General features: G+C 36.3%; 1 protein-coding gene across 5 annotated transcripts; it reads left to right on the top strand.

Annotated features, from left to right (window-relative positions):
- The first annotated feature begins 3,694 nt into the window (after nt 1-3,694).
- On the top strand, nt 3,695-12,114 carry LOC135618795 (solute carrier family 40 member 2, chloroplastic-like). 5 transcript variants are annotated; one of them, XM_065120036.1, is made up of 15 exons: nt 3,695-3,836; nt 5,002-5,212; nt 5,362-5,425; nt 6,775-6,856; nt 7,575-7,686; nt 7,776-7,865; nt 7,963-8,142; nt 8,225-8,299; nt 9,007-9,108; nt 9,187-9,304; nt 9,384-9,530; nt 10,944-11,050; nt 11,137-11,250; nt 11,386-11,680; nt 11,824-12,114. In XM_065120036.1, the coding sequence occupies exons 1-14, from the start codon at nt 3,703-3,705 to the stop codon at nt 11,677-11,679; spliced, it is 1,830 nt and encodes a 609-aa protein (XP_064976108.1). In that variant the 5' UTR covers nt 3,695-3,702; the 3' UTR covers nt 11,680; nt 11,824-12,114. The 5 variants fall into 5 exon arrangements, with proteins under 5 accessions (XP_064976108.1, XP_064976116.1, XP_064976123.1 ...); XM_065120059.1 differs by lacking the exon at nt 3,695-3,836 and adding an exon at nt 4,013-4,166; XM_065120044.1 differs by lacking the exon at nt 6,775-6,856 and having other exon boundaries at nt 7,562-7,686.
- Nucleotides 12,115-12,403: the final 289 nt, after the last annotated feature.

Genomic DNA, 12,403 nt, shown 5'->3' with positions numbered 1-12,403 from the left:
AATGATAATAATTTGTTTTAAAAAAAGAAAAATAATAATAGTTTGTGCTATGCAAATTTGTTGGTTCTCCATGGTTTCTTAAAAAAAAATTGAATGAAAAAATACTTATATTTTTTAATAACTATAAATGATTGCAATAATGGATAAAATTATGAGAAAATTCATTTTAAAAAAATGTAATAGTTGAATGAGTTGAGCCAATTAGACTTATTACTATGAGTAAGGATAAATATAAGAAAACTTTATTATTTCAAATAATTAGAAATATTGTATTATACAGTGCTCATTGACCAAAACAATTCGTATAATTAATCCAACAAAACTGAAATATGTGAGGTTATTACAAAAAGACCGATGGGAAGGCATGTGTGACTATTATGGATTTTATAGAAGATGTGTCAAATCATTTTGATTCTTCATATGAGAGAACTATATATGTAAAATCCGTACAATTATATGTTATTCTTATATTATAAGCTTTATCATGACAAGTGTCATGTATCTATCTAAGATAAAAATAACACATTTAGCTTGGAGACAATTTGCTTAACTCAAAATTAAACAGCCCTATTGGGATATTATGTTGGGTTATTTTAAGGTAATTGATCTAATATTATTGTCACACCCCTTCTACATGTTCACCAATTCCTTCAGTGACTTGAGATGTTAGGAAATCCTTTTAATATACAAAAACCACTGTAATCATAAATTATACATAATTCCAACATTAATCCTAATCGAATTTATATTTGATATATCATGTAATTTTTTCACAACATTAATCCTAAGAATATTTAGAAAATTACAAGTTAAGAGTAGACAGATGTGTTGTTTCTTGAAATCTCTTTTCTACTCCAAAATTATGATTATTGCAAACTAATCAATTTTCTAAATCTTGACTACCATAAATAATCCTACACTTAATTCTCCTTTTCCTCATCCATTAGTCACATCATTTTGAGAATCCATCATGCTAACCAAACGATGTCGTACCGTTGCTAGCATTGACTTTGGTGTTCCATCGGTTTAAGTCACCGTTGGGGTGCCGTTGAGAAATCCATCCATGACATGCAAGCTTGAGACTTCACAATGTTGATATTTCATAACTCTATCCTTGTACTCAAAGATATGTATATATATATATATATATATATATATATATATATATATATATATATATATATATATATATATATATATATATATATATATATATATATATATATATATATATATATATCATTTTTTTTATTATCTTATTCGCATATTAGATGGATGATTTTTTTTACAATAGAATATAGTGAGGATGAAATTATATCCTTAAACTTATTATCAATAGTCAAAATATTGACTAATCAAATTAGCTAACATCCTATTTCAAACTCACAAAACATACATAAATGATTTAAGATATAATATTATATAATATTTCATCATTATCTCTCTAGTGACATTATATATTTTTTTATATCGTGACATAGGAGTTGATACGACCTGATGCAGTTTCGAAAGCGCAAGGTTGTCCAAGTAGTTCCTCGAGGGAGAGATGGATGGGGGAGCGAGATCGAGCTAGAGAGGATGGCCCAGAGATTATGATCGAGCCTTTAAGAACGCCCCGAAGTAGAGTCGTTTCACACTCAATCTACGCTAAGATCCTATATAACAAGTCGATGTATGAGGGAGGGAATGGGGGATTCCCGACTTGATTCCTTCAATGCTTAAGTTAGTAAGTAGAGAATCGACCCCTCTCCTAGGATAAAAAATCATTGTTTATACATATGCAAACGATTAATGATTGATAATAACTGCAACCCATATGTTCCTTGTGACATGGGTCGATCCGTTTAAGTTCTTGTGGAATGACGTCGGCTCGTATAATTTTGTGGAATGACGTCGGCTCGTATAATTTCGTGCGATGTGTAATCGATCGGAAGTGCACCACGTTAGCTTGCTTATATATAAGATGGATGTCTGGTTGTGTTCTGTGTTAGTTCCATAGTGGTTGTCAACGACTCATGATTGATGCTGGAATATTTCTTATCAAATGGTATAATCCAAATACTTTAATTGATATCTAATGTATGATTTATAATATTTATTTCCCTTTTATTTTCATTCTATTGCGACGGATCGCCACTCCCATGTGGGTTCGATTGTGCCATGTCTGTGACAAACACACGCCTCTATATCTATATATATATATATATATATATATATATATATATATATATATATATATATATATATATATATATATATAAAGTTACTGGTCCTTTCCATCTACGTCAAGCGCACGTGGGCGGATGACCCACCCGCCAATAATGCAACCTTATCTACAGCCGTACATCATTGATGATCCAATCCCTGCAACGCAACATGGAACGTCCGCTTTTAGCTGTCATATCACCCTCTCCTTTCCATGCTTCCATCCCACTGTTCTCATCTCCTCCCATGCCCGGAATCCCCCGTTTAGGCCATCTCCTTCCTCCCTTCCTTGTAGCTCTCAACCTCTTAACTGGTCGATGTCTCAGACCAGTCTCCCATGCTCCCATTCCTTTCCTCCAATGCGACAAGGCATGGCTTTTGATTGCTTCCTATCATCAGTAGTAGCACGAGAGAACATGAAGCGCGTCCGAGATAACGCAGTCACAAACGGAGACGAGGACGACAGCTTTCGTTGCTAAGATCAAAAGCTGGAAGGCATGCAGTGTTTAGAGGTCGCCTGTGAATGATGGCGACTGCATGTACTGATGTAGCTACGAAGGAGACCCCAAAACACTTTCAGCATTTGACGATCACTGTACTACTGTGTTATTACTGAAAGCTGAAGATTTTGAAGAGGAAGAGGCACTTCTCTCAAGTGCCAAGGCAGAAACAGTTTACGGCTTGGAGATTAGACACCATGGATTTGCATGAACTGTTTCGAGTACTCTCACTTGACAACAAGAACTGCTGTGCTATTGGCATATATTGATGATAAGTATAGACCAATCTAAGAAGATGATGTTGTTTCTTGCTAACAATTACTCACTTTGATGGATGCTGCTTTCATCTCTTTTCATGAAGTACACGTATGTGATTCCAAACAGATAAAGAATCCTATTCAGACATTGAGCACAAAGATGCCATTGAACAGCTTGCGTGCATGTTAAACATTATGCACTAAGATGGATGACAGAACATGCAATGGTAGGAGGTTGATTTGGCATCCAAGAAAGTAAATCTATGTAATGTTCTGTAAACAGATCATGTTTTTACTTAGAGTTAATCCAACTGACCATGTAATAATACTTGGTTAAGCATCAATCGAGGAGTGGAACCTTAATATCTTAAGGAGGATTAGTATGCTATCCCTGAAATAACTTTTCTGTTGACCCATTCGTGGATATTGAAGAGAGTTGTAATTAATACTCAAAATTTCCAAAGACACACATAGCAATTGGTTGCAATTGAGACACAAATGCTTCCACTTGGACTCATTCATCAACCCATATCTGATCCACAGTGGGCCTTCACACCACATCACAGCCATAACCCTGAGCTCCCCTCATCAGCCGCACGATCTCCATCGGACGGTCCTCCAATGACTAAAGGAGCCGATCTACTTCCCACCCTCGTCCGAATTGAGATAACCAAATCCACATGTATATACATATATATATGCCCACACAAAACGAGGACGAGTGCTGTGAAGTGTTCGATATGAGGCTCTTCAGCGTCTCGGTTCGGCCATCGGCGCCTTCGTCTCTCCTCCGCTTCACGCCTCTTTACCTTTCTCGACGTCGTATTCTGTCGCTTCACCCGCTGCGGCCGCCGGGACTCGCTGCCCGTTGCAGGTGATGCTGCTTTTTATCTGCCTCAAATGGATTCACTTTTTAGTTTCCTTGTCCTCTAATTAAGGAGAACAAACTGCGATTTTTCCTCATTCTTTTTGGTTTGTAGTGCCATCTTTGCCCAAAACTATGAGTTATCGGTCACGCATTGTGCTATTTGTAGCGCCATGGTTAGAATTTGATTGCTCTGGTTTTGGTTCTTGAAAGAAGTGGTTACCGTAAATTGTATCGAAATTTCGGTCTGAAGTAGATGTAATGACCTCTCTACCTTTCTCAACGTCGTATTCTCTTGCTTCGCCTGCTGCGGCCGCTGGGATTCGCCGCGTGTTGCAGGTGATGCTGCTTTTTATCCGCCTCAAATGGATTCACTTTTTAGTTTCCTTGTCCTCTAATTAAGGAGAACAAACTGCGATTTTTCCTCATTCTTTTTGGTTAGTAGTGCCATCTTTGCCCAAAACTATGAGTTATCGGTCTCGCATTGTGCTGTTTGTAGCGCAATGGTTAGAATTTGATTGCTCTGGTTTTGGTTCTTGAAAGAATTGGTCACCGTAAATTGAGTCAAAATTTCGGTTTGAAGTAAATGTAATGACGTTCGAAATCTGAAGGTTTTGTTATCTGCTATTATGGAACATCAATGCCCGCTGCTACAAGAATTGCAAGTTATGATGGATTGACTGGCCTTTATCTATTGATGTTTCAAGTAATATCAGTTAACATTAATGTCATATCCATACTCCAAAAAGCAGCAAAATGTTAGAATCAGCTGTTCATGAACCAAAAAACCCAAAAAATATTCAACACAGACTACCTCCATAATGACACATCAATACCAAAGCCTTCCCAAAAAGTGACCGGACGACTAGTCCATCTAGTCTTCTTCCTGATGCCACAGTTGCTTAGTATATTCACCTTACAGCAATCTCCTTCTAGTATATAATTCATTTACCTAAATATATCGATGATGGATGGGTGCCATTGTTTATATCCTCAAATCCTAATTCAGATGTGTTTAGATATTCACTCCTTAGAACAGGAGATGATACTAGGAACTTAGTTTATGCAAAAGCATGCCTTTGCCCTTAATTTAAGAAAAGATCGTCTACTTTAATTACCCTGATTTCCAGGAAATTACTCATCTTAGTTGCTTATTTTTCTCTGTTCATTTCAGGTTGGGCAGCTTCACCTCTCAATGCTATGTGGCGAATTCTGAAGTTGATTTTACCGATGTTGCAACAAATGATGTGGCCATGGGAGATCCTTCACCCCTCCCATCCAGTTGCTCTACGCCATTTGTACATCTATCATCAGATATCCTTAGTTCTGAGTTACAATTTCTTACCGAAGAAACCTATAAAACTGGTCTTCTCACAACACTGCCGGTACGGTCTCACTCTGTTCTATTACTTGCATTCTTGATATGAGAATTTATGTTCTTATTACTTCTGGAGTAAAATCTCAATGGGACACTAATTTTAGATTGACTAGTCTGAAATAAGGCACTAATAAAAATCAAAATTCCCTACTTCAGGTTCTCTCAAAGGAGGAACAAGATGCTCTTGCGGCAACTCCAGTTCACCCTGCTGGCTTAGTAGGTAAACTCAATTCTTCATTCTGTAACCATGTTATATGGATTACATTTCAATGATGGTTTTTGAGACTCTGGGATGCTTCTTCTAAAGCCTTATGTACCTATTCAAATTCCTCTGATTATTTAAAACTGCATTAAAACTATTTTCTTTCATCCACAAAACTATTTTCTTTCATCCACAACTTGCTAAACTCCATGGCTGAATTGTAAATTCATTATAGATACTCAAATGTGATGTAAAGAAATATAGAACATCTGAGGAACATCATCCATTGACAATTTATTGCATCAAGTTGGAGTCCTCTTGTGAGTCTGGGACTTCTGCTGACAGACCAATTTGGTCCCAATCCCCTCTCTAAGAAGTGGTATCAGAGTCAACAGTTTGGTTTAGTCAATCAAATGATATCGAGCAAGTTAAAGTAATGCTAGTGCAATCGTGAGTGTGGTAGACAAGCCAAGAGCAAAATGGCACAATGAGCAAGTACCATGGCAAGTAAAGTCAGGAGCCACAACAGCACACCAAGAACCAGTACTGAGAACCAAAAGGGAAAGGTGACGAGTCAGAAGATATTAACACGAGGAAGCTGACTAACACGAGGAAGCTGGATCAAGTCCTCATAAGAAGATATTGTCACATATGATGAACAGAAAAGGGACATATAACTCACAAGGGCCCATGACCCATTGGCTTAAATTTTTTAGCCAAGTTTAAACTGGTCATGTGTTTATGGTTTCTTTTATGGAGGACCAGTTTGAGCCAATTGTGCTCCCTAACATTAATCTGACACTCTTTCTATTTGTTGATAATAGTTCATCATTGCTCATGGTGGGTTTTTCATACTTCTATTTGTCATTGACTCATTGTAACTGATTGCTGATCTTTGAACCAATATCTCCCAATCATGGTGAATTTAATGTTATACGAGAGAGTAACACTGGGTCCTTTTTGTGTATGGTTTGTCCTATTTAAAGTCCATTATGTTATCAATTTATTGTTTTCCTTTTTTTAGCTTATATATATATATACATATATATATATATACATATATATATATATACATATATATATACATATATATATATATACATATATATATATATATACATACATACATACATATATATATATATACATACATACATACATACATATATATATATACATACATACATACATACATATATATATATACATACATACATATATACATACATATATATATATACATATATATATACATATATATTAAGTGTGCTTTTCACATGTTAGTTACATGCATCCTATATCTTGTTATAACTTCAAAGGTTATCTTGATGCCCAAAATCTTGAAGTTGTTTCTTGGCTCTCCCTAGGTTTTAAGTCAGAGCTGTTTGTTCCCATGCAAGTTCTGAACAAATATTCCTTGGTTTCTATAGGAGATGGCATTTCATGCAGGTTCAGTTACCAAACTCAACCCTAATTGGGCATCTTTTCCCTTTTTCTTTTCTTGTTTTGGAAAGAAAAATCAAAGATAAAGGAAAGAAACATGTCCAGCGTGTTTCTTTTCTTTCTAAATAAAATTAATCTTTGTTTCTATAGTAACATCTGGACATCTGGAAGCTAAATTTTCTGCTTTCAAAAACCATGGAAACAAAAAACAACAGATCATGATACTGGGACTCATGATGGGACTGGTGTCTAGAGGTTCTTTCTTCATGAGGGTGGTGTGTTCTTCCAGAATACAATAGCAAAATAAGAAAGTTTCTCTTTCATGTTCTATAAACACAGAGAAAAGAGATGATGTGAAGAGTTACCTTACCTTTAAGAAATTACTTTTCCTCCCAAACTTCCTAAAATTTCTAATTACTTAACTTGACCAAAATCATAAATACAGGTATCATAAACTTTAGCTTGATTCCTGTACATATACAGTTCACATTGAGTTTTATTATTTTATTCAATGATATCAGGCAACACAGGCTAGTATATGGTCCAGTAGACCAGTCCCATACCAGTCCAATAAGTAGTTGTAACCATTGTTGGACCTGTATTTAAAACCTTGAACACCATAATGTTCTTTTCACAGATCACCAGCAGATTGCACTGTATTTATTATGTGTTCAGTCATTTAGCTTACATAATTCTATATATCTTTGATAGCTTTATATGCCAGTTTCTTAGCTGGGAATTTATCGGAACATGTCTGGAATTTCACTTGGCCTGCTGCTGTTGCGATGCTTCATCCAAGTCTATTGCCTGTAGCTGTTGTTAGTTTCTTCTCTAAGGTAAGGACAATTGATTTTTTTTTTCACAAAAAATCTTGATTTAATTTTGAAGCTTGGAAATGTAATGTTGTTGCAACTGTTGAATGCAGTTTGCAATCCTAGGTGGAGGTCCTTTGATTGGAATTTTTATGGATTCTTTACCTAGAATTCCTTCATATCACTGTTTGAATCTTATTCAGGTATGTAACATCATTTTTTTTTTTACTCATTGCATCTAAGAAGAACTAGTTGACCCTTTCTGGCTCCTCAAATTGGTTAGTCTGTATATTTTCCCAGACAGTTGGCCAGCTGCTTTCAGCTGCAATGATCATGTATGCACTAGATACGGTTCGTCATTCTTCTGTGTCATCTTTGCTTCTTCAACCCTGGTTTCTTGTACTGCTGGCTGCCACAGCAACTGAAAGGCTAGCAAGCTTGGCACTGGGGGTCACCATGGAACGTGATTGGATTGTGCTGGTAATGCTGCTTGATTCCTTTGTTGATGTCCTTGTTGGTATGTGATTTGACCATTTTCTAATGAGTTCTTCATTTTGTGAAGTTAGCAGGCACAAATAGACCGATTGCGCTAGCACAAGCCAATGCTATTAATAGTCGAGTTGATCTTCTTTGTGAGGTATCATTTTTGAATTTTTTGGTTCCATTGTGTTATTTGAAATCATTATGTTATACCATGGTTCAGAGAACAACAGACATAAAAAAAAAAAAAACGATGTGTTGCCATTTCGTATCATACCTTACTGTTCCTTGGTGATAGTATTATTGCTCTGTGCTGACTAGCACACACCAATTAAATTGCCAAGGCTGCATAGGCACACATGACGGTGTAGTAGAGGAACACTTAACAGACTAGCATGGTATATTCACTCCACCTCAGTATGTTCCTTTTGACAGATAATAACCTAATTACTAAATCTTTTCTGCTGTTTGTCGGTCTGGATGCATTGCAGTCAAAATTTTTCACTATATGATGATCGTCTGTGGCTAAATTATTTAACCATTGAAAATTTTCATGATAATTTTGTCTCTATCTTTTTTATGAGTATCCATTATTCTGAGCAATTCGCTGAATCAGACATTCTAGTCAAAAAAGGAAAAAAAGACTTTTCAGACAATTAGAATTGATTATTTATGGAACTTTTTGATGATGCTTTTGCATATTATTTTCATTGGCAACATATTGATGCATAGAAAGCTTCATCTAAATGTGCATGTAATTAGAATTCTTTAGGACAAAAAATATAGGTTGTGTGCTTTATTGGTAGTTGCAAAGTTCTTCCAAGTAATTTGTCTATTTTATGTCCTTATATATTGTTGGTGCAGGTAGCTGGTGCTTCGCTTTTTGGCTTTCTTTTGTCTAAGTATAAACTTGCAACATGCATTAAACTTTCATGTGCACTGACTCTATTCACACTACCTGTTCTGGTAGGCTTTTATCTTTTCACAAGACATCTTACTATCCGTATCTCTTCTGGTTTTCCACACTAATCTTTCTTTTTGCAGATTGTACTGGGTCAGCTAATCAATAGACTTTCCAGTGGAGTTCTTGATCGCTCCATGTCTCCTCAAACTTGTGACAAGCCTTTGACAGCTTTTACTTTGCTCGATTTGAGAAAGATAGGTGAAAATTCTACCTTGTAGAATTTTGTATTTCTCCTGAAATCTTAATAAGGTAAGCTAATCCTTTTGAAACTTTTCAGTTGAAATTGGACTGACTGCCATAAGATATGGATGGATGGAATATAAGCATCAACCAGTTCTTCCAGCTAGTGTGGCATATGTTCTCCTTTGTTTGAATATTGCTCTTGCTCCAGGTGCAATGATGACTGCATTCCTGATACATCATGGTACGTCAACAATTCTCAACATGCAAAATTTTCAGTGACAGATCCAGTTCCACATTTAATTATATATTGCCTTTCTGGGAACTTCGTACTACTATATTTTTTTGGTCATGTGGATTAACTGTATTGCTCAGAATTGCCTTGTTCAGAGACTTACTGCTAACATAAAATATTGGTGTTAGTTAAGACTTCAAGCTCAGTTGCAATGTATTCCTATCATATGATATGGTGAAACTTAGTACAACATGATCCATTATAATCTGAGGTGCAACGAACACAGTACAGGAAGATGCCACTGCCTTCCACTGGCTTTGGCTTGCATTCTGCATCCAAATTCTTTCAAGATTATCAAACTTCCAATGTTTTTAACATTATTGTATTGTGTTGTCCTAATCGGAAAACCCTTCTGAATATTTTCATTTAGCTCTCTGGTTAACACTTCATGCTCAGTTCCACATCTTAACTGTATCCCCTCTTGCCTTTTCCAAGTCCATGAAAACTTGAAAATAATTCCCTGAAGACATTGGCCTCTACTTCTGAAGTGGTAGTATAGGTTTCTTTCCTGTTAACTAATTTTTTTTGGCTTTGAGTGAAACCATCTCTTTTGTTGCTTTAAACGAGGAATGAAGGTTTTCTCTGCCATTTAAAAGTTATCAGGTAACCTGTAGATGCTCTATTTTAGAAAGTTACAAGGAAATATATTTTGTGTACAATATGTACCAATCAGGCCAACCATATTTAAGGTGTATGAACACCCTCACCACAGCAGAAGTTCATTACAGTTCCCTGGTGAACCAAGAAGTTATGAACAGTATGCTCCAATGTAGTCCAAATGGCAATCTGTGACATTGCTACTGTTTACTTATGCATGTCCCTTCTTACTGCAAATTGAAACTTAGGAATAAATAAAAAGAGAATGTTGAATCATTGGATACTCTTGTTATAGTGTTGTAAGGTATATGGTTACTCTCTTAGCCTTTGTGGTTTCTCTATCTGGTTGATGGTTACTTGGAATGGCTTTCAAATAATAAGCTAATATTTGATAAATCTCTCTCAATAGTTGTGTTTGGTACTTCTCTTGTATTTTCCAATGGAAGCTTGTATTATTTTGAGTTTGCATAGTTTGTTTCCCTTTAGCAACCTTTACTATTATGTTCATAACAGTGGATCTTTTCTGTGGATGTTGGTTATTATGTGTGAATTATGTAAGCTTTGTTGCATCTAGTAATTATCATTTCTTCTATTCTCTCCAAGGTGCTGGATACAGTTTAAGATCAAAATTGAGCTTGATCATCCAAAATTTTTACACCTCACTGTGGTGCCTTTACCTGATTCCTCAACAGTTGGAAATAAATGCTTATTGTCTCTATGGTTGTGTACTTTCTCAATAGTCGAAACTTTTTCCTTGTTTAATAGGAATTGCTCCATCAGTCATCGGTGCATTTGGTGGATTATCAGCTCTCATGGGTGTCGGTGCAACATTCATATCTGCAAATTTAGTCAGAAAGCTTGGCATTTTGAAGGTTCGTCTCTATCGAACCATAGCTATTAAATTCCTTATATCTTCTTGTCAAAATCCCTGATCTTGATGACACACTACATGTATCAGGCAGGAGCAGCTGGGTTGATACTCCAGTCCCTGCTTCTCACCATAGCTGTTGCCGTTTGTTGGAGTGGTTCAATATCCATGCCAGGACCTCTACATCTCTTCCTATCTTTAATTGTAAGGACGGAGATCCAACTCTTCCATTCCTACACCATAATGAAGAAGCATGAACAATGACAGACTTAGATTAGACCTTGTAACCAACACAGTGACCCAAGCTCCAAATAACAGTGTCTTTCTTCACGGTTGCAGGTACTGTCAAGATTGGGCCATATGTCATATAGCATCGCGAGCATTCAGATCCTTCAAACTGGAGTTCCTGCTGCAAAAGCTAACCTCGTAGGAATAACGGAGATGTCCATTGCGAGCCTTGCAGAGCTCGTAATGTTAGCTGTTGCAATCATTGCTGCCAATGTTCGACATTTTGGTTCTCTGGCATTGCTCTCTGTATCGTCGGTTATTGCGGCCACATGGATCTTCTGCCGGTGGTTGGCAAATCCAACAGAGGAGCAGAGAAGTCTCTTTGCCTTTGATCCTCAGCTTTAAGGTATTCATTTTAGACGTATATATTTGGTGCATTTGCAATGCATGCCATTTCTCGTAAATTATAGCCTCAACTTACTTGAATTCTATCAGATTGAATTTTTCTTTTTAACAGTCCTTTCACACAAGCAATTTCTCTGCCTGCAGGTATCAAGGATACATATATCGATGTCTCAGATTTTGTATTGACAGGAGCCTTTATAGAGAGAGAGAGAGAGAGAGATAGAGAGAGAGAGAGAGAGCATGCCATGGTGGACTTGCAAGATGGACATGGCAAAAGCTACTTGGGCTAAGTTACCCCTGTATGGTGGGATCCACACTATTGCGCACTAATTAGGCATGTAAGCGGTAATATATATTATTTTTAATGTAAGAGGTAATGTTAACTCCTCAACTTTATAGTGTGATTTAATTCAGCTAAACAAGCATTCAACTTTATAGTGTGAGGCAAAAGAGCATTTGTGGCTATCGGAGTCAGTCCGTAGGTTCGGAAGATTCAAAATCTTTTAAGGTTTACTTGACACGGAGCTATGAGATTTCTTTGAGATGTACTAAGCCCTTATTCTAGCACCAAGTTATTATACTAATTTTTAGACTGTTTGAGCTAGAAGCTGACTTAGATCATTCGAGCCTATCTCAAGATGGAGCTCATCCAATCAAACATCTCAAACATGCAAAACTACTTTAAGGTATTCATGAAAAACTCCTATGATACTTAAGTCAATAA

This window comes from Musa acuminata, chromosome BXJ1-3, assembly GCF_036884655.1.
Source record: "Musa acuminata AAA Group cultivar baxijiao chromosome BXJ1-3, Cavendish_Baxijiao_AAA, whole genome shotgun sequence".
In the NCBI taxonomy this organism is placed as follows: Eukaryota; Viridiplantae; Streptophyta; class Magnoliopsida; order Zingiberales; family Musaceae; genus Musa; species Musa acuminata.
This window is presented reverse-complemented; position numbering and strand designations above follow the sequence as displayed.

Bases quoted from the DNA above. Each gene is read 5' to 3' on its own strand.
- LOC135618795 (XM_065120036.1), top strand. From the start codon at position 3,703: ATGAGGCTCTTCAGCGTCTCGGTTCGGCCATCGGCGCCTTCGTCTCTC. The intron at 7,687-7,775 runs GTAAGGACAATT...TGTTGAATGCAG, and splicing joins TTGTTAGTTTCTTCTCTAAG to TTTGCAATCCTAGGTGGAGG. The intron at 9,305-9,383 runs GTGAAAATTCTA...GAAACTTTTCAG, and splicing joins GCTCGATTTGAGAAAGATAG to TTGAAATTGGACTGACTGCC.